Below are 22,976 nucleotides of genomic sequence, written 5' to 3'. Positions count from 1 at the left end.
GCGGCGCACGTCAATTAGAAAGACGTCAGGCGAGCGGCCCCACCTCCGCTCTGGGCTCCGGGGTGTGCTGGGAGTTGTAGTTGCGCGCGCGGCGGGGGGCGGAGCGGGCGCGCGGCGCAGCCCAGCCCCGGCGCGCCGCAGCCCAGCCCCGGCGCACCGCCCCCTCACGGCGGGGCAGCCTGACCTGAGGGAACTTCTTGTACGTCCTAGGGTTATTTTAGCCCTGACGGACTCTGAAAGAGTTGGCCAAGGCACTACCGTCCTTTTGCTGTGTTCCCCAGTGTTGTGGCGGGGGAGGGTGGTGTTTGTGTGTATGAGCCCCCCTGCCAATCTTCTGGAAAGGTTTGCAATGCAGTGAGCAACACTCATCAGAGCCATGAACTCAGAAAGTGTTACCTGTTGCCTGTGGCATAATTAGTCCAGAAGCTCTATGTAAGTTGTTATAAACATTTGCAGAGGTGTTTCGATGCCCTGGCCTCACCGTTTGAGAAGGTTTTTCTTAGCTGCTCTGCCTTAGTGCAGGGGTCATCTGGCCTTCACTAAACCTTACTGCCCTGTGCGCAGCCACTTGGTTGGTTGTAGATAAACTCATAGCTTTTCCTGGAGACTTTTTTGCCTTCTTCTCCCCTAGGTGAACAGTGCTCAAAATTTTTACTAGATATTTTTGTTGCTTACCATTCCCACATGACTGCCTTTGTGTCTTTATTTTCATTTAAATAATAAAATATCTGTGCTTTCTAGGGCAGGTGAGGTTACCTGGCCAGGCAGTCATTGAGTGTGGGCTTTGCCTCATTGCAGGGGCTGATTTGGAAGAGGGAGCCAACTGCCACCCAGCAGCACCTGTGTTACATGAGGGGTGAGCACCCTGTGTCCAATGCTCATCAGAGGGCTGAAACACCTCGGTCTTTCTCAGGTAATCTGCACGTCCTTACACCTTGTCATACTGCAATTGCATGTGAAGGCTTTTGTGGTCTGGCCATTTACACTGAAATACAAGACCTCAGGCATGTGCAGCTTTGGCACTAAGATCAGACTGGTGAAACCTCCGATTCTGTAAATCTGTTTTGTTAGATATTTTAAGAGTCAGTCTTGTCTTCTTGGCTGTAAATAGTGTAATGAATTCATGTAAAGGAATGAAACATGAATTATTTATCCACCTGTGTTTCTGTGTAGTGCAATGAGTGAAGAAGCATTGCTGACTCAATTATCTGTGCATATGGATTAACTAGGTTGTGGATGGTCTGTGCCACAGACATCAGCTGAGGCAGCAGTGTGACTACAGCTGTGTTGTTTCAGAGCTTACCTGACTCCAATGGCATTACAGCTGCTTTTGTAGTGTAGAATCATAGAATTATCTAGGTTGGAAAAGACCTTTAAGATCATCAAGTCCAATCGTTAACCCAGCACTTCCAAGTCCATCACTAAACCATCTCCCTAAGCAGCACACCTACATGTCTTTTACATAGCCCCAGGGATGGTGATTCTACCCCTTGCCTGGGCAGCCTGTTCCAATGCTTGACAACCCTTCTGGTGAAGAAATTTTTCCTAAGATCCAACCTAAACCTCCCCTAGAACAGCTTAAGGCTGTTGTAGAATAAGTGCTTATTCTAGCACTTGTTACTTGGGAGAAGAGGCCCACACCCACATGTCTACAACCTCAGGTAGTTGTAGAGAGTGATAAGGTGGCATGTCCCACCCCTTACCCCTGCCCGAGCCTCCTCTTCTCTAGAATAAATGACACCAGTTCCCTCAGCCACTCCTCCTAAGACTTGTGCTGTAGACCCTTCACCAGCTTTGTTGCCCTTCTTTGGACATGCAAGCAGCAAGAAAGTTACAAGACTGCTCATGCCACAATTGCATCAACCTGTTTTTCTCTCAACTTCACATGCCGCAGTCAATATGTGGTCACTGCATTAAGAGCTGCTGGTTTTTCAGCTGTGCAAACCCTCTCTGAAGTGACCTTGGATTTCTTTTTAGTACCACTAATTTTGCCAAGCTCTCTTACCCTCATATAATATAATGCTAACAAGTCCTACCAGACTTTTGGTGGCTTTGCATGGGATCACCGCAGGTTTCTGTGTACTGCATTGCTGGAATGGTAATAATAGAGAAGGTGCTGTGGTGGCCAGAGGCAGAGTGGTTCTGGATAGCATCTGCTGCCTCCAGCATCAATTATCCACATTTGGCAGGAAGGATGTAGTATTTTTAATGTTACTCTGTTGCAAGATCTCCCATCACTGGAAAATTGAAAGGCTATATTGATACAAAAAAATCAATGTAGGAATATATTGATGTATTTCCCAAAAGACTCACATTCTTTTTTATTCCTCAAAACATTGATTCTGAAGATGACTTCATGCATCAGATCCTAAAGTAGTAATATGGCTATTTGTGACTTCTGAAGGTAAAAATTCAACAGCTAGATTATTCACTCTTCTATTCCTCAGTCCTTTCATTTGAGAGCAGGGAAAATACGCAGAAGGAAATAGTTATGAGTCAGCTTGATTGCAATTCAGTAAGAAATTTGAAAACTGGGTCCAACATCACAGGGGAAAAAGCATGCAGTATGATAGGATTTCGAAATTTCCATACTACCTACCTAAATACACCTGCCTATCTATTTGCTTAATGATGATTTTATTTTTTAAAAAATTCTCAAAACGCAAAACACATCAAAAAGTTTAAGAGGAACTATTCAACTGTGCAATATTCCAGACTATGACTGTCAGCCCAGTTAATTGCTAGCTTCTGGAAAACCAAGGTGTTACAGTCACCGCTTGGCTTTGTTCTGCAATACAATGCTACAGAATGCTGAACCCCAAAGGAAGGTAAACTCCCTGCCACCACAGGTTTTTCTGGTTTGTTGTTATAAGTTATTACAATCCCCCACTAGACAGTGTTTAGTTCCTTCTCCTCCGTAGTTCTCCTATGATTCCTTCTTTCCACTCTCCTATGTTCCTTAACTCTTGCTACAGAACATGAGCCCTACATTGCTTTTGTGAAATACTGCAGCATTTACTTTGAATGAAAAATACAGCACATTTTATCAGCTTGTGGATTGTGGAAGTGATCTTCACAGCTAGATGGCAACAAAAGAATTCCATTTGACTTCCTTCAGTAAAAAGTGAGAAATGTAATGTTGTGAGAGCATTAAAAGCAGCTGCCTGACTCTAATGTCAGGAACAGTCTCCTTCAATTTAAATATTTGCAATAGCCATAATTAAACACTTAGTAACTGGCATAGAGTTAAAATAGAAATATGTTACATCATCTTACTGCTGTGCAGATTTTAATTCAGATTTATATCCTCCATGGCTTTGTGCCTAGAATAAGTCTTGTGATTTAAAGACTGTTTTACACAGTATAGAAATTGTCAGAGGGCAAAGTATCTTCTAGGTGAATAACAGAATTTTGACTTTTTCTGGAGGCAGCTCCCTAAAGAGATCAAACAATGTTTTGTTCGAGGCACACTGCATCACCACTGTTCATTGCTGTGTCATTTAATGGCTGGTGGTTCAACAGTGCTTAAAACATAGAGCTTTGGTAAAAAAGAAATATTTTGACAATTTTTCCTTTCTCTCATAATTGTGTATCCTGGGCTTGGCTTTGTCACAAGGTTTATGCCAAGGCCATTTTGGTAATAGGGAGATCAAGCAGTAGTGGTGGAATTGCGTTATTTCTGAAATTGAGTGGTTAAATTTGGTTGATTGGTTAAATTTTTCTTTCTCCTACTTTGACAGTCTGATCAGCCCTTGAGAATAGGAATGCCTTTTCCATCTTCCAACCTAAACAATTGTGTGATTCTGTTATGTTCTCCTTCAGCTTTTTAAAGACTGAAAAAAATCTGTATCTGCAAACAGAGGGGTGGTCTGTCTGGGCAACTGAATCCAGACTTTGGTCCTGGAGGCTATCACATCGCATCTAAACCTTCTAAACAGTTCTTCCCTCATCCTCTAAAAGCGGTGTTGAAACTGGTGGTCCTGTTAAACACAGTTACTGTCATATAAGAAGATGTACTAGGAACTTGGGCTGACCACGCCTTCTGAAAAAGATGCATATGTAAACAAATGTTGCTTGTGTTTTGCCCTCATTTTTATTCTTTTGCAAGATGAGCATAGCAAACCACAGCATAGTATACAACGATAACAGAAATACAGATCTCAACATTCTTACCCAGATGTATGCCATTCTGCTGTAGAAGCTCTGATGTTAAGGTTTTAGTTTCTTAAGACTTTTGATTCTAACAGAAAAAAATGTATCATTATAGTGTAAAAATAAAATTCTATTACAAAATTTAACACATTTTTATTCTGTTGTTCCTGTATGACCTAATTTTTTCTAATCACATCGTAAAGGTGAAATAAAGATTAAAATTCAACCTTGTAGTAAGTAGGCACACCTGGGAGATTTCCAGCAGGCCTGAATTTGTTCCAAATGTATTTTATTTTACTTTGGAGCGCAATATACAGACTGTGGCTCCACTTCTTGCTGCCTTATAGGCAGCCATTTTCTGGCTGTTTCTCTGGCCCTGAAGCCACGTTGAAGGTTCTTGAACTGTCTTTCCCGACTCTTTTCCAGTTCGTTCCAATGGTTCAATTGCAAAGAATCCTGCAGGAAAGACACACAGGTGATCAGACTGCAGGTAATACACTGGTTCTCTTTAAAGGATACCCTGAACTTCTGTTTGATAATCTGGCTGGCTGTCAACACAGTTTATTTGCTAATGTGATTGGGAAACTTGTCATCATCAAACCTAACATGACGAATAGAAAAGAACTCGAGTGGGTTCTCCAGTTTTAGATGAATTAAACACAGCTGTAACACTCCACAAAATGTTAAGTAAAGGTAAAACTACATCTGGATGGTTTGCAACCTTACGTTCTTTCTTTGCCAACAGCTTATTCTTGAAGCCACAAATTAATAGTTGCACAAATCCTATCAGACTCTAGCGGTTTGCTTATTCAAAAGCTGGGTTCACAAGGAAGCATTCTGAAAAAATCTCAGAAAAACTGCTACTTTTTCAGCTGATTTTTTGCTTAAAATGGTAGAAAAATAGTATTTTTCATTAATGGTAGCTTTTCTTATGGTTAGTTTCCCAAACTGCAATATAAATTCTGTTTTATTAAGAAGATGACAGTGATTTATCAATAAATGTTACCTTGACTTGTATCAGCACAAACCCATTGGGCCCAAAGGGCCATCACAAATGTAACTGAAGCCACAATCTGGAACTTTAATACAAGGGATTAGTGTCACTTTTTTTCTACTTCTTGAGGAACCTAAAAGGTAGCAGTACAAACTGAATGCCAGATAACTATTGCATTATAACTAAGGAAGGAATTTTCTCCTGTAGTCACATTTAACAACATTTTCAGCAATATGCAGTTCAACTGCAATAAAGATGCTGCTGACCATATCTGACCAGAATTGAGCCACTTCCCTGTAGTAACATTCGGTAGGGTCATGCAGAGCTGAACAGCATGGATGGAAGATACACCAAAACAGCTAAATAATTTAGTAACCTTTAATTTTTTCTATTGTTTTTTCTTTTTTTTTTTTTTTTTTACAGATGTCTTAGCATTTCTGAGGAACATAAACAAAAACACTGACATCTTAAGAGACTTACTGTGTAAAGCTAAGCTGAAGAACAAGACAAAATCTAACATCAAAATAACTTTCACACCCTGGCTTTTCTGCTCATTCATATGACACCAGAGCACTCATACAGACCCACATCAGGTAGTCAAAAGTTCCAGTTCTGAATATATAATTTATCTTTGTATATTTTAAAAATGTCTCACGTGTAGTTATATGGCTGCTTTCCTTTGAAGTCTGCATTAATTGCTTCTACTTTACTCTGGATTCCATTCAGCAAAGTGTTTAAGCATGCATTCAAAACCTCAGTTCCAAAAGCCATCCCAGTTTAGGAAATCCTTTCTTCAAATAGGTCTTCATTGTTTTCTTTGCTAAAAAGGATAGAGCCTAGTTGTCTGTATAAGCACCTACATGTTTTGCTTGCCTGAAATGGTGATTCTGAAGGCAGCAAACATTGATACTCTGAAAAATTGCACTCTCTTGTCTGTATAAGCACCTACATGTTTTGCTTGCCTGAAATGGGGATTCTGAAGGCAGCAAACATTGATACTCTGAAAAATTGCACTATCTTGGTTTTTAAACTATACATACTTAAAAAATACAGTTTTCTTCATTGAATTCAGCTTCATATAACTTTCTCACGAAATAGGTAAAGAGTTATTATTATTTTAATGGATTGGGAGATTTGGTTCTAATTCTACATTGGGCTAGTACAGCTTTTAAAAAGTGATCCATCATGACTGTTCAGTGTTCCATAGGCTGTGGCACATATACTGCTGCTGGTATGTGAACCACTTCTAAATGTTAGGCATGTATGAGGCAATGGCAGAGGTGGCATCAGGAGCAGCAGTTCCTCACCGCTTGTCTTTAGACACTTGCCAAGGAAACACAATCCGTGTGAAGCAGCACAAAGCCTGTAGGCCTACTGGTGTTGCCATCCCATGTTGTGGGACCAGGCTGAGGGAAAGGCAAGGTAAAAACCTTGGCAATGATAAACTGTAACCTGTCTTGGGTGAGAGAGGGGCTGAGCATCCCAGTTTGGTGCAATGGGATGTGTGTGATAGGAAGCTGAGAAAGACAAGAGTTAGAGACAGGGGGAAAGGTGCTGTTTTGATGGGATGAGTGTATGGTAATAAAAGTGGGAAGCTAGGTGTCGTATGGATGAGTCCTACTCTGTGGTAGCAGAATGTGTGACAAGAGGTGAGGTCAAGGCTGTGATTTGGAGAAACTGCCTATGTAAGGAAGCAAGGCGTTGCTATTGCCAGTCATGTATGGCACCATCTACCTCTGCCCCCCTTGCCAGCACTGACAGTTGAGCAAAGGTCTGTGAACAGCAGGTCTATTGCAGAGCTTTTCTCCTTATGTAACCCCTGGACCTTCCTTGATGAGATGCTGGTTTTCTGGGTCGTAATCTTTAATAGTCCTGCTTGCTTTTTACGCTCCATTGTTTTTTCTGCAATCCTTTTCTCCAGGTTTAAAATGCGTTCATCTTTCATAGGCCTTTCACCAGACTGGGACTTTCTTTTCTTTTCTTCCTGCCTGTAAAATTGAAAAGAAGCAATGAAAAGGTAAAATAACATCAACCCACAGAATAAATCCATCTGAGCATATATTACCGTGATAATAATGAATTTGCTCTTGCTTCTGGGAACCAGTTAGACTCAAAAGAGGTTTAAATCATAAAGCTTGAATGTCATATTCACAACTTGCTTCTCATTGTTTACAGAACAGCATTACTAAACAGTATAGAATAATATCTTCCCACAGGATGCCATGATGACAATATCTGAAGTATTTCAAGCCTGACATGACTTTCTTTAGAAAAAGCATGTGCAAAATCTGTGGTAATACTGCAGCTTTTTGTTTATGAGAACTATGGAGTTTTCCTTATCGGATCATTAGAATTCATCTGAATTGCTGTATTCCTTGGCAAATGGAGATATTCTTTTCTCTGTAAGCTCAATGCCTAGATTCAGAATCTATGGGATGGTGATGTATTAATTAAGGTTAGTTGGCCTAGGTGAGCATAAACTGATAGCACCACGTGCAGCATAAAAGTAAGGCGTAAGAGAGAAGTTATTGAATAGTCTGACTTCCTCCCTGCCACCCCCCTTCTTTTGTAGCTATTTTTTCTTCCACTGGAGTTTACATGTCATCTGTTTTTGCTTACTTTCACCCAACTGGCAAAATTTACTCACAGTCTCTTCATGTAGGTCATACCATATTCTAATTAATATTAGCACATACCAGTGCTTCACTTAATGTCCAACTTTCTCTTCTATTCAATATTGCCCTTGAATTTGGCTTGATCATGGCAGTATGATCAAGCTGTAGTATTAATATTATGTCATAAGCAGCTGTGATTCTCTGGCAAATTCAGAGCTAAAGGAAGTGTCAGATCTACCAAAGAATATATATAATTATATGATGTATAACCAGGTTAGATCTGATGCCTTCTTTCATCTGGCAAGGATAATTTTATAAAAGGTCCTTACGTATTGCAGTGGTGTGCCACATTACAATTGCTTTTACCGGAAACCAGATTAAGACTCCAAAGGACCAAGAGCAGAGTGCACTGGGGTGTTCAGTGGATACTCTAAGTGTTGTGCTGTCAGTGGCAGGACTACTTTCACAGACAGGTTGCCCCTTGGAAACGTTTTACATGAGAACTCTTCCCTTATCTCTTGAGTCTTATACCACAGTGTTTTCAGTGTAAGTCACATTCTTCTCAAGGATCTGGAGGAGAGGGAAGAGGAAGTTCTTCCTGATGCTAAACCCACCAATTTGCTTTAAGTGTCTCAAGATTCCAGGGGTGCAAATACCTCTTTCATCTTGGGAGAGGTGGCTTTTGTCTGCCTTGCTAGCTTCACCTTTGCTGAGAGGAAACACTCTGTAACACCAGCTATTCTTCAGAGTAGCCATTCCCAAAATCTGAAGGAACTGGATGAAGGGGAGATTTGACCTGTGTTACGATCTGAAATGTGACTGTGAATGCTAAAGTAGGGGCACAGTTTAGCCTGGCTCCTCATTTCCAGTTGCTTTCCTGAGACACTTCCTGAATCTCACTGCTGTTTATGTCATGCTGTCTGGTTAGGATAACACTTCCTTATCCTTCTTAATACTGTGATATACTCTGCTACACTGAGATTAATTTTTAACACTATTCTGTAAATATAAAAATTATGTACTATCACTTAATCTAATTGAGAACATGGATTATTTCTATTTGCATTGTAACAAGACATTGCATTCAGGGGATATAGGAGAATATAATAAGGTTTTATGTAAATACTTGATGATTAAACATTGTCAGTGGGAATAAGCAACAAAACCTTTCCTTACATGCAAATCCAGATTCTTGTAAATACAATTACAGGAAATACAGCATGAGGTTTAACATCAGGAAGCAGCAGCAGCTGCTTCTGAATTAACATTGTAAACAGTTGCTTATCCTCAGATTAATATTCAGTCCTCTTCTAGATGAAGTCATGTGCCAGTCATCTACATGATTCCAAAAAGCTGCCAATCCCATAGATTTTAAGATGCCACACCACATCATAAGAGAAACTTAAAAAGGGGAAGGAATGAAAAAAGAGATTTTAAAATTCAGTTTTTCTGTGATGGTCAGTTGAGAACTTTCAGGACTCAAGATAGGAAAAGCTCATATGATCTCTTTCACCCCATATCAAGTAATTCCTGAGGAAGTAAGGTATCAGCCAGTCAGACTGGGGTAGTACATAGTCAGAAAAATCCTCTCCAGATTCAATAGGAAATTATGTGATGATTGATGAAAAAATATGAAGAAATCATTTTAATTTTACGTTTAAGTTTATTTACCAGCTACTGGTATTCAATGAGTACTTTGAATGAGAACCAATCTTTAAGAATCATACCAGTTCCTAAAACATAATGTCAAATTTTTGGTCCAAAGGAGAATTTGTTAATTTTCTCAGACAAGAATCATCCATCCCTTTGTGATCTGCCATAATTAAAAACATATTTCCCTATGTATTGGGTTTGCATGGCCAGGTTTTGGTAGTGCGGAGCTACTGGGATGGCTTCTGTGAGAAGCTGCTAGAAGCTTCCCCCATGTCCTATGGAGCCAATACCAGCTGGGTCCAAGACAGATCCCACTGCTGGCCAAGGCTGAGCCCATCAGCAATGGTGGTAGCACCTCCATAGGGATAACATGTTTCAGAAGGGGAAAAAAATCTGCAGAACACAAAATTGCAGTGGAAGAGGGGAGTGAGAATATGTGAGAGCAGCAGCCCCGCAGACACCCGGTGGGTGCAGGCAGGGCCGGAGGGGCTCCAGGCGCCGGAGCAGAGGTTCCCCCCCAGCCCGCAGTGAAGGCCGTGGCAAGGCCAGCTGTGCCCTCAGCCCATGCAGCCCGTGGGGAGCAGGGACCCACCGGCCGCCCGGGGAGGGCCCCAGGCCGGGGCAGGGGGTGCCCAAGGAGGCTGTGACCCTGTGGGCAGCCAGCGCTGGAGTAGCTCCTGGCAGGGCCTGTGGCCCCGTGGGGAGAGGAGCCCCAGTGGGAGCAGGGGCAGAGAGTGAGGACCTTCCCCATACAGAGGAAGGAGTGGCAGAGACAGCCTGTGATGGACTGACTGTAACCCCCATTCCCTGTTCCCCTGCACTGCTGGGGTGAGGAGGTAGAGAAATCAGGAGTGAGGTAGAGCCCAGGAAGAAGGGAGGGTGAGGCAAAGTGTTGTTAAGTTTTGATTTTAGCTCTCATTACTGCAGTCCGATGTGAAGTGTAATAAACGAAACTGATTTCTCCAAGTCGAGTCTGGTTTGCCCGTGACAATAATTGCAGAGTGATCTCTCCCTGTCCTGATCTCAACCCTATGAGCTTTTCATTCCATTTTCTCCCCTGTCCAGCTGAGGAGGGGAGTGATAGAGCAGCTTTGGTGGGCACCTGGAATCCAGCCAGAGTCAAACCACCACATCCTACCAAAGACTTTGAAAAAATTGTAATATTTTTGAGATCTGTATGTCTTTGAAATGGTTTAACAAAGTCTATAGTTTTTGCTTAGTGACTTAGTCAGAAAGTACCCTTTAGTGTTAAGGAATGAGATGGGATTCCTGAATGTGCTTATGGAAGTTTGTAGTAGTGTGGGGTGTACATATAAACTATTCAGAGGAGGAAAAGTAAGGGATTAATAAAAGATTCATTGGAATATGGATATAAAAGCAAACGGTGAACATTTCTTTATCTATGACTGATTTTGTTCTCGATTCACTTTCCATGTAAGCTGTATGGACAGTCAACTGCCGAAAGATTTTGGCTGCCTGTGATGAAGTACAGAACAATTACATCAGTGATTGTAAAATCCAAGTATCTTTCTATTTAAAATAATATTCCAGGCATCTTAAACTGCAGTTGACATCCTGTATTTGTTGTTGCAATAATTTCCTTAATAAATAACCTGATTCTTAAAAATATGTAATTTTTTACTTCACATTTTACAAACTTTTTGTGGAGTTTGGCAGTCCAGTGTCTTCTTCCCTGGAGGTATTTAAAAGACATTTAGATGTGTCACTTAGGGATGTGGTTTAGCAGTGGACTTGGTAGTCTTAGGTTAACAGTTAGACTGATGCTTTAAAAGGTCTTTTCCAAACTAAATGATTCTATAATTCTTCTTACTTGCACATCCCTTTAATTATTTAACTATCTGCCCTGCAATTTTAGCATCTGGCCAAACGGACTCTAGGTCCAGCAGGTCATCCAGACTATAACCAAAGAAGCAGCAATTCAGCATTAAAGGTTTTCCTGCAGGAAATGAGAACACTTGGAACAGTTGGATTAGGTCCTCAACTGTGTTTAAAAAATGGAGAATCTGAAGATTTTCACAGAGGATTCCTGCTGAAAACTACATTTTGCTCTTCATTTACATTTTCAAACTCCAGGTGTTATGTCAACAGTATAAGGAGACAGATGTATGACAGCTCTTAACCGACTCATTCAGTTAAGATACAGTAAAAATGGCTACTTGGCTATTCTAGGCACCAAAATATCAACTTAAGCAGCTGGGACTATACTTATAAGCTCACCTTACAAAATGGAGTCTTGTGCAATAAACACAAATATATTAATATTTTTTTTTAAAGCAAGATTGCCTCATAGTGCAATACATTATTTTTTTTTTCTTATTTGATTTCCTTATACTCTCAGTCTCAGTGACTAGTGCTGTCTGTACTTCATAGTACCTTGCCTTTTTTCTGTCCTGCACTATATAATTCTTAGTTATTGCAGTGAGGAAAACGAATGTATCTAACTGTTAACAGTTCACTGTTAAGGGACTCATTATTTTGACATTTAAGAACATTACACTATTAGATTGATTACTGTTTTGTACTAATATGAGGGTTTTAAGCACTCAAAATTTGACTCCCTTCCAAAACAATTAAGTTATTAAGCACCTAATTTTAGGTGAGGAAGTGATTGTTATTCAGAACAGTGTTTTCCTCATGTGAAATAAAGATGAAGCTGCATAATCAAAGTTCATTCACAGACTCACAGAACGGCTGAGGTTGCAAGGGACCTCTGGAGGTCATCTGGTCCACCCCCACCTGCTCAAGCAGAGCCACGTACAGCTGGTTGCCCAGGACTGTGTCCAGATGGCTTTTGAATCCTCTTCTCCACAGCCTCCCTGGGCAGCCTGTGCCAGTGCTCAGTCACCCTCACAGTAAAAAATTTCCAGATGTTCAGAGGGAACCTCCTATGTTTCCTCTTGTACCTCTTGTCCTCTCATTGGTCACCACTACGAAAAGCCTGGCTCTGTCTTCTTTAGAGCCTCTCTTCACATATTCATATTCCTGATGCATCATTGCTGATACATTTCCTCCTTCTGTTTCAGTGCTGGTGAAGAACTCATTACCAGCCATAGGGACTGAGAAACTAAATCTTACTTCCTTACTGCACATACAGAACTCTAAGTATTTATGAATTTTGTGAAATTAATGATCTCATAATTAAGAAGTACCAAAGTCCCTTACATTGCTAATTATTCAGCTTTTTTCATTATTCTAGGCTATGTTTTTGAAGGTCTGAAGCAACAACCACACATGTTCCCCTGTTGCATCTTTCCACCTCCGTGTGCCATCTGCCCCTTCCCTCAGTTGTGTGCTGCATCACAGGGTTGTGCTGCCAGGGTGTCTTACAGGTTTTGGAGGATGGGCCTCCATTCTCCCCTCCTCACCCAGAAGGCCTTTGATCCCTCATGTCAGACCTGGACAATGCAGGGAACACCTGCTTTGGGGAGCTTGTTCTACATGGAAAGGACCATCGCAGTCATTCATTCATCCATAACCCTCCCTTCTGCTTGTTCTTCTCTTCCTCCTCATAACCATCCTTCCCCCTTGTCCTCCTGCCATGGCTGCCTTCACCCTATTTCTACCCCTCTTCAGTTCAGGCCAAGAGAGAGGTGTTATGCTGGTGTGTTGTCAGTGCCTCTTGTCAAGGAGGGGTTTGAGCACTGGCAGTGGCAGGGAGAGAAAGGGGTGCTTTGCCACTTTGGCAAACATACCATCATTTGTAATCCAGTGCTGAGACCCCAGCATGCTACACCACTACCACAGCATGAGACAGGGATATAGTAAACTTTTGCGCTGGTGAGCATCTGTGCATCCTCCTCCTGCACAAGGAAGTCAAGGAGGATTACAGTCAGTTCGGTGTCACCCTGGAACTGCAACTGCTACCTTCATCTGGATGTTGTCCTGACTTGGAGAGGGCAGGATGCTTGAGCAGCAGGCCATGTCACTTGAAATTGAGCAGAAAAACAAACAAGGCAGGAAAATGAGGAAGAACGGAAATAAGGCTGGCTTCTGTGCACCTTACATATGTGCCAGTGGCTGGTGGGGGCATGGATGTGCTGCTGTCATCTGTGTAAGACAAATAAAAGGATCGTGTAGTGTTCATTAATGCGCTTACAGAACAGCCAGGAACGGAGTATGTGAAGTTTCATGAGATAACTGTCCTCTGGACAGCTTTAAACCATATGAATGGTGAGAGCATGCAGTCCCAAGACCACACCAAATCCAACCCAAAGTAAAACCTCCCAAACACACAGATAACGTGGATGGAGGGAGACTCAGCACCAACTGCTTTGATCTGTTGCTTGGTTCTCAGTGCATTAGATTACTTGCAGTAATAGATGTAGCCTCACTGGAATGAAAGGGAATTGTACCTGAAATATACAGGCACGTAACTTCAGTACATTAGCATGTATTCAAACACTCGTAAATCTTTTGGTGCTCATGTTCAAAAGCTGAGAACTCAAATGTTTGTCCACTTCACATGCCAGTGCTCATTTTCAAACTGTCTAAAATTCTAGAATTAAAGGGACATCCAGCACATATACTGAATTGATTCCTAAGTGTTACGCAAGCATTCACATAGCCACTGCTGTGATGGATGTTATGGCTTGCAGTCTATTAAAGGCTGATGTCTCTATAATTTCTCATGTTCTGTTTCCTATTTTGTTTAATATAGCTCATTATATGCTTGCTCAATGTGCTGCTCTTGTGTTGATGTGTGTCTGTTTGTAAATGATATTGAAAGGAACCTGCTTGGTAGGGACCCAATTAAACTCCAGCTGACACCAACTAAAGCACATTTGTTTGGCAAAGCTTAGTTGACATACCTTAGCTGATTAGCAGTAGCCTTCCACATAATGCAATTTCAGACATAACATGTAATTTTATATTAATGCATAAGGCTATCTTATGAGGACCATTGGTACGATTTGCTAATCTATCCCTATAATTATGAATTAATTCTGTAAATGCAAAAATTTGCTTTTTTACCTCTCCTGTGCAGCATATCAATAATAAAACCCAAGCAATTAATCACTCGCACTCACTTGACAGATATTCCAGGATTCAAGATCTGTAAATCAGGTTTAACGTACAAAGCCTATAGTTTGTTTAGAGGTAAATAAAAGCTGCAGCAAAGTGTCTAGCATTTGTAAATAGGCCAGCATGCTATATTCCTATATTAACAGAAATGACACCATAGATTTGGATTCTAGATGAAAATGCATGAAATAATACACTTGCAAAGAACAACATTTCTGGTGTGCTTTGGTAATGCCTCTTTATAGTAGATGCTTCCAGCTTACACACAGAGATTGTCTGGGAGCCATGAAAAGAAATCTTTTACAACATCTCTAATGAAACTTTGTATTTTCTTTATTTGGAGAGCAAACAGGGCTCCATTAAAATTACTGTAGTACTTATCATGACTCTGAATAGAAGCTTGCAAATTAAGTGTTTAATTTCATTTGGATTCTACCATCTCTAGCATGCTGATCTGTTCTAAAAAAATTTTCAAATGTCAGAACAAAAAGTGAATCAAAGTTAGCTTCTCATTCAAGCATAGCTTATATCAGGATCAGAATATTTTTAGATCAGAATTAAGCCAAAAGTCTATTTTAAAGGAACCCAGCACTACACAAAATTCTCAGACTGCACATCTAGCGTAACATGATTCTTTAAGTAGTTGCTAGTGAAACAGTTTTTATGTATACAAGCTCTTAATGCCTAGTTTGCATCGCTAGTGGGAAGCAGTGGCTTGAGTTGCTCCCACAGGCTTTCACAACACTGAATCTTTAGCGATGAGAGTATATTTCCAGCTCCAACTCTATTTCAGGTTCTTTAGTCTTAAAATCTTTTCTCAGTATATTCCATAGAACATGGAAGGTCATTGATCTTTCTACAGCTACCTGAAAGGAGGTTGTAGGCAGGTGGGGGTTGGTCTCATCTCCCAGATAGCAAGTGACAGGACAAAAGGAAACGGCCTCTAGCTGCGCCAGAGGAGGTTTGGATTGGATGTTAGGAAAAATTTCTTCATTGAAAGGGTGGCCAGGCATTGGAACAGGCTGCCCAGGGAGGTGGTGGAATCACCATCCCTGGGGTGTTTAAAAAATCTGTAGATGTGGTGCTTGGGTTAACAGTTGGACCTGGTGATCTCAAAGTTTTTTTCCAACCTAAATCATTCTATGATTCTATGATCTATGCAGTCAATCCGCTGCAGCTGCATTTATTGATTCATTAAACTCATTAAACAATCTTCTTAAGTACTAACATGGTACAAACCCCAGTCTTTGGAGATTAACTATCAGCAAGAAACCAAATTACAGCTGGGACTAGTGAAAACTAGTTAAATGAATACATCAATACTGCCTTCTGTAATTGAGATTCAGAATTGAATGATAAATCAATAACATGAATTGAACTCTAAGAAGCCACCTTCAGTATCTCAGCAGCAAACATGAACCTGAGACATGTCTGAAGACCTGTGCTTTTACATAGAATGTCTTCAGAATGTCAGCCTGAACATCTGTTTGCGAAGTAAGTATGGCATGACAAGGACTAACTTCTCAAACCCACAAAAGGGAAAAGGTGAAAGACAACTTACAGGAAAACAATAACAAATAGTCAAAATGCAGTAAAAATTACTATTTTTAAATAGCTTTAACTTAAGATTTTAAACTCTTTGTGGAAGTGACCTGTCTTCTGCATATGTGGAGCATCTACGATGGTTATGGATCCTTTATGACAATGAATAAGAAATATGACAATAATAAATATGATTAATGAATACAGAATTTGATCAGAGAGTCTGTAAGCAAAGAACTTTCTCTTTGATCTACTGCTATAATATATTCATTTTATTTCATAAATCAATTTATGTTATTTCTGATAACAATTATTATAGTTATCATAAAATCTCCTAAAATATTTTTAACTTCTAGAATAAGGCTTGCATTTTCACATAACAAATCTAATTCAAGGAAGAAAACTATAGCCCTAATGTATTGAATGTAGTTGAAAATGAGAAACCACTTAAAGTGGCAAGCTGGAATGATTCTAATAACATCAAAGTAGTTCTGATTAGCTGAAAAGGAACAGAAGAAAAGCAGAACTTCTTTCTCAATATGTAATATTGGCACTGAATCCTGGGGCAATACTGTCAACGCTAGCCTACGGAGTGTCTCCAGCCATAAATGATGAAAAAGATTTGTTAAATATGATGCAAATTATTTTCAAGAATAAAAAGGAAATCCTGGCCCCAGTGTAACCCTTGACAAAAGTCATACTGTCTTATAAAAGGGAAGTATTTTGCCTCTACTTGTTTTTCTCAAGGGGCTAGCAAAATATTAACAAAGTTGCAATGTCTTAAATGTCACATGTTGTTTTATACTGACTTTAAAGCAGCTGCTCGTCCACGTTCTGCTCTGAATAGGGAAATCTGGTCCAGTTTGTCTAGAAGAAGTTGTTCCTTAGCTTGTTTTTCATGAATTATCTGCTCTCTCTTCTCTTCCTCTGCTGCCTTCTGTGCTTCTCTGAGTAGAGCGAGGCGTTCACGTAGTTCCACTATTGACATTTCACAAATTAAACCATGGCCCCCAGTCTAAAGAACATGAAATACAGGTTTAAATAACACTGTAAATACCAAGGAGAGAGTAAATGAGTAAAACCAGAATACTTTGATCGTGTTCCAAATCCTGCTGAATATATTTTGACTTCAAGAAATATAGGGATGGCCCCAACCTGCTATTTACAAGCTGTTTTTAGGGTGCAGAGCTTATCTTTTTTATTTGTAAAAACACAAGGCTCATAAAACATTTAATGAAAGCATTGAAATATACAGTAGACTAATCATAAATACAACGTATTTGTTGTCCAAAAAAATTCTAGTTGACTTCTAGTTTTAATTAGACTTTTGAAGTTTTACAGTGTTTAAAAGTGCATTTTTTTAAATTTGTCAAACCAGAACAAACTTTACACTAAAAAAACATGCATTTTTTTTGTATGTATCTATTTTCGAAGTATGAATATGATCTATGATGGCATCTACTATTTTTAGCTGAAAAGATCAGGACTAAAAAATGCTTTGTACACAGGAAATTCAGATCTTAATGCCCAAAGTTAAAATATTCAAATCTGAATGTTTAATGAAGGCTTTTTAATATCCACTTTACAATGAGAGTGACAATGAGCCTGATTCTGAGATGCAATGACAAACTTCTGCACCTTAGTTTGCATACGAAGGCAGATAACTTCTAAACAGATTTGTGAACACTTGAAGTTTTTGGCCCTTGCTCTTACATACACTCCCTTTCTCTAAGTCTACACATGTACACATCTGCGTATATGGAAAACTTGCATAAACCTACATAAATACTGAACTTCTGTATAACTTTCTTTGCAAAATTTAATCTGTTTCACCTCAACTAATATTCTTTTGTCTATCTTAACATAGTTTTGGTACGTATCTTTGGTGTGTATCTTGTACCGTGGCATGGGTGCAGGAAGTCAAGATGCTAACATGACTCTTGCTATACAGTTGTATAACATTAAGAGTTAATCCTAACGCTGGTTAGGATTTAATCACACAGACCTTGGTCTACTTAGTTCCATAGAACTAGTGACAGAAAACTAATGATAAAGTTTGGAAAGGATGAAGGGGTGTGTGGGGAGTGTGTGGAATCCAAAAGAACAACCGCTCCTCCAAAGCATCCTTCCCAGCCTGAAATTAAGTGGTAATGATAAACACATATAAGTAAAACTCATTACAATCCTTTTAATGGAGAGAAACTATTCTGTTAAAGAGCCTTCATTTCTTCAAGCAATCCTTTTCAGCAGGGAAAAAAAGCCCTTGCATTAAATACTGAGTGGGCTGTTGTCAGAATAGTAGTTGCCTTTCTGCTTTTGAGCTTTTCACAAAACAGAACATGAAGGGGAAGGGAAAAAAAAAAAAAAAAGAAGAAGAGAGAAGGATGCTTTGTCATAGATAGATGCTCAGATTGTCAGTTTGGCTGCAAGAATTGACCTGGGTCTGGTCCCTCTTCTCTGATCTGAGATGCCTTCTAAGCAGCCTAGTCAATCACTCATCCTCCAGTGATCATTCTCTGGCTGTTCAGAGCGGTGGGTGCATGAAACAGAAGGAAAGCCAAGAGAGATGAACAAAACAGTAAGGCAAGGCAGGGGTAAGCAGGGGCAACAAACCCACAAAATAACCAGGCTTGGCTCTCTGCTGCTGCAATGTTAATGCTTAAGAGGGATTATTATTGAGTTAGTCTGGAGAATCTAATGATAGAAGCTTGTCAGTGAAGAAGAAAATGCCTTGGGTAGCCATCCCTGGGAACTCCTCCAAGATTTGCAAGAGTTCTCCTGCAGTTTTTGTCCCCATAGCTTCTCTTTCTAAAGCTCTTTTAGTTAGTAAGAAGAGATCCTCACTGTTTTTTTATCTAAAGTCTGACTCCAATTTTGGCTCAGTGGTTTCTCCTTCCATGCTCCTCATGTGTATCAAACGTGACCTAAACAATGGTCACCAGTAGCATCAGCAGAAGATAGATAAAATAGTTCAATATTAAGCAGCCTTCATTTTTGCATGCTTTTGAAAAATATGTATTATCATAGGTTACTGAAACAGTAGATGTTAATTTATCTCCTTCTCAGATTCCAATCTAGAGTGAATTTGCAAGTAGCAAGTGCTATAATACCTTGTCTCTAATTTAAACTAGTCAATGACCATCAAATTCACTTGACAGGAAGTGAAAGGAAAATGTTTTGCAACGGGGCTTATATACCACTGGTAGTGTTTGAGCATGCCAAGCAGATACCAAAAAGGTCTAGGGAAGAGAATTTCCTAGAAGCATAGAATGGCAGAGGCTGAATTTTTTGAGTGTCTGAATTTCCAAAATACTCAGCGAACACAGTGAAGTGGTTCCTAAAATATGAAAAGTCCTATACTCGTGCAGTAGATAATACTGGTGTTCAAGAAACTTAAGTGCCATCAAGGGAAGAACTGGTACGTCAAAAATTATGAGAATGAATGAGAATTTTATGGACACATACTTAATTTCTCTAAGCCTGAAAAAGACTTTTGTAGAAAGAAAAAACCAGGGCAAGCCATCACCAAAAGTGGGCTAATTCACTCAGAGTGCTACTGTAATAGTGAGTATAAGGGAATCACAGAATGGTTGGGGTTGGAAGCGACCTTTAAAGATCATCTAGCTCCAACCCCCTGCCATGGGCAGGGACACCTTCCACTAGACCGTATTGCTCAAAGCCCCATCCAGCCTGGCCTTGAACACTGCCAGGGAGGGGGCAGCCACAGCTTCTCTGAGCAATCTTTTTGAGTAGCTCATCACCCTCATTGTAAAAAATTTCTTCCTTATGTCCAGTCTAAATCTATCCTCTTTCAGCTTCAAACTGTTGCCCTTCGTCCTGTCAGTACGGGTCTTGGTAAAACATTTTTCTCCATCTTTCTTATAAGCTCCTTCATATACTGAAAGGCTGCAATAGGGTCTCCCTGGAGCCTTCTCTTCTCCAGGCTGAACAATCCTCTCTCCAGCCTTTCTTGACAGAATTATTTTCCAATCCTCTGATCATTTTTGTGGCCCTCCTCTGGACCTGCTCTAACAGGTCTATGTCTTTCTTGTGCTGGGGACCCCAGAACTGGATGCAGTACCCCAGGTGGGGGTCTCACAAGAGCAGTGTAGAGGGGGAGTATCAGCTCCCTCAGCCTGCTGGCCGTGCTTCTTTGGATGCAGCCCAGGATATGACTGGCTTTCTGGGCTGCAAGCACACATTGCCAGCTCTTATTAAATTTTTCATCTACCAATGTCCCCAAGTCCTTCTCTGCAGGGCCACTCTCAATTAATTCATCCCCCAGCCTGTATTGATACTGAGGATTGCCCTGACCCAGGTGCAGGACCTTGCACTTGGCCTTGCTGAACTTCATGAGGTTCACATGGGCCCACTCCTCAAGCCTGTCAAGATCCTTTTCCTCAAGTCTATCAACTACACCACCCAACTTTATTTCATCTGTAAACTTGCTGAGGGTGCACTTAATCCCACTATATGTGTTATGAGGGAAGATATTAAATATTACTGGTCCCAGTATGGGCCCTTGAGGGACACCACTCATTACTGGTTTCCACTTGGACGTTGAGCCATTGACTGCAACTCTGGATGCGGTCATCCAGCCAATTTCTTATCCATCTAACGGTCCACCCATATCATTCAGGTCCATTCTTTTGTATTTGCAATATGACCTGTATGGCCACTCCATTTTCAGCATCCTTATACTTTAATAGCCTTACAAATAGGATCAGCTTGGATTTTGAATGAATTTTTCATATATGACTTGAAACCTGCTGTGTTTTTCTGTTTTGTCTTTTGAGATGAACTAGGTGGGAAAACATATTTAAAGCCACGTTATGTACCTAGAAACAAACAGTATTTCAGTGGTAGCTCTATGTGAGTTGACAGCCACTGTAAGTGACAATAAGTGAACTAGGTTCAAAAATAAGAAAGTACTGACATTCCAGTCACCTTCATTTTCTTGAATAAGAGCCTGCACACCATTTTACAGTTGTTGTGATTGAAAAAGTAATGATATTTCCACATCCAGCTACATCATACCATTGTGTCTTTGCAGCCTACATCTTGTGACTGAATCATCAGGGTAACAAATGTGCAGTGAGACTATGCTAAGGGCTGTGTTTAGGGTTGACACAATGTGTAACTCTATCTGAAGCAGTAAAAGACCTATAAATTGCAGTACCTTTTGGCATTTCCATGCACACGGTTTACAGTATCTGTGGTGTACAATAGTTCTTTGTACTCTTCACTTTTCCCCCTGCTTCTTCCATTCTGGTTCAGTAATATTTCTCTACAAATGGGTGGAGTGAGTCTGGGTTTGAAAAAAGAGGATTTCTGCCTTTGGCTGGAAGAGAAGTGATGGCAGCAGCCATAAAGGCAGCCAAAGAGTGTGAAGGAGGACGGGACATCTGGGAAACCAATTTTATTCTTATTCACTTATTTTGCTCTTTAACGTTAAATGTATTTTAAAATCTGATAAATGAGATGGGGGATCTATATGGTGGCTGCAGAGATAGTAGGTAGCTTTGGAGTCAATGAATGGCTCAGTTCTGTTCATAGAAGCAGGAGATAAAACCAAAGCAACATAACGACTGTTCCAACAGCCGCATTGAAGGAAGACCTGTTCCTTGCGTATGCTTTCTGCAGACTAGCAGAAATTTTTTACTTTGTGATCTTCATTTGAAAACTTCATTTGAAAAAGAAAGGGAAGTAAAACCCAAAAGGATTCTATTTTAAACTGCTAGTATCATTTTATCTCATTCCATGTTATTCTTCTTTCAGGGTGGATAAGAAAAATGGAATACTATTTTCAGCTAATCTGCTTCTGATTTAGTGGTAAGATAACAGATTTCCAGATGCTGTCCAAGTCTGTAAACTCTGCAAAAGTGGGTGTTGCAAAGCCCAGTCTCAGGTATATCAGTTGCTGTGCATCAACAGTAAGTCTAAGAAGTCTGGGATACATTTACTGTAAACCTAACCAGACATACACATCATTTGCACAGTACATGCATAACAATTCAGCAGATTTGGGATTCTCTTGACAATCTCTTTCATGTACCTGAATGTTTGACAGTTTTGAAAGCAAAGGAAATTAAATTCACTAATTACCATGGCAATCACCACTGCAATATGAACAACTGTACATCAGTCCAAACTTTGTGTTCATTCAGCCCTTACCCAGGACAGACAAATCTATGAGTTTGTGCAGGTGGACAGAACATCACTTGTAATCACTTGACAGTCTCTTTTTGAAAGACACAGGAAAACCCAGATCCAATTGGCAAAACTCAGAGAAAGTTCAAGGGGACTAAGATTTCACTTACATCAGAATATTATCCCTAGTAAAATTTTAATTTTATAAACTTTGTGAAAGTTCCAGTTCAAGTCTACCCTTTGTGTCATGGGGTCACTCTGCACTTAACGCTGTGCATCCAGACAGTGGTATTTCTTCATGCAGTACACAATTCCTCTGTAGGTGTGAAACATACGCAATATGCATTTATGTAAAAACGGTAGGTTTTCTTTTTGAACTTACCTCTGTTAAATCAACAAACTTATGTCTGATGCTTGGTAAAGACTCAATAGCTCGTATTTGTTGAATTAATTCATATCTTTTCCTAAGCTTCTCTTCCTCTTCTTCTAAAGCTTGCTGAAGAAGTTCTCCATTTTCTTCACAAACTTTCTGAACTGAAAGATAAGAACTAATCTTTGTTAGCTAGTTGCACATTTTAACAAATAGTCCATCTGGAGGAAAATTCATATGCATTTGTGAATAATGATAATACTGATCTAAAGGTACTTGAGGGAACAGTCTGGTATTGGTGGGAGGAATGATTAGAGAAACAAATGAGTTCTTCCCACCTCCACTATCTATCATTCTATTGAGCACATAAACATACTATACACATAGATAAAGCAGACTCTTTGAATTACTGCTTTGTAATTTCTGTTCTAATTTATGCATACTGTTTCATTATTTA

General features: G+C 40.1%; 1 protein-coding gene across 3 annotated transcripts in view; it reads right to left on the bottom strand.

The window, feature by feature from the left end:
- Positions 1-4,094: 4,094 nt before the first annotated feature.
- CFAP99 (cilia and flagella associated protein 99) overlaps positions 4,095-22,976 on the bottom strand; it is a 63,736-nt gene continuing 44,854 nt past the window's right edge. Inside the window, exons 13-16 of one of the 3 annotated variants that reach the window (XM_055797471.1) lie at positions 22,532-22,683; positions 16,809-17,014; positions 6,881-7,134; positions 4,095-4,608 (exon numbers count right to left, since the gene is read on the bottom strand). In XM_055797471.1, coding sequence (XP_055653446.1) covers positions 4,442-4,608; positions 6,881-7,134; positions 16,809-17,014; positions 22,532-22,683 — 779 coding nt within the window. In that variant the 3' untranslated portion in view covers positions 4,095-4,441. Of the gene's footprint in view, positions 7,135-16,808; positions 17,015-22,531; positions 22,684-22,976 lie in introns of all 3 variants that reach the window. The other 2 variants (XR_008746077.1, XR_008746078.1) reach the window with 2 other exon arrangements.

Source organism: Falco peregrinus, chromosome 2 (assembly GCF_023634155.1).
Source record: "Falco peregrinus isolate bFalPer1 chromosome 2, bFalPer1.pri, whole genome shotgun sequence".
Classification (NCBI taxonomy): Eukaryota; Metazoa; Chordata; class Aves; order Falconiformes; family Falconidae; genus Falco; species Falco peregrinus.
This window is presented reverse-complemented; position numbering and strand designations above follow the sequence as displayed.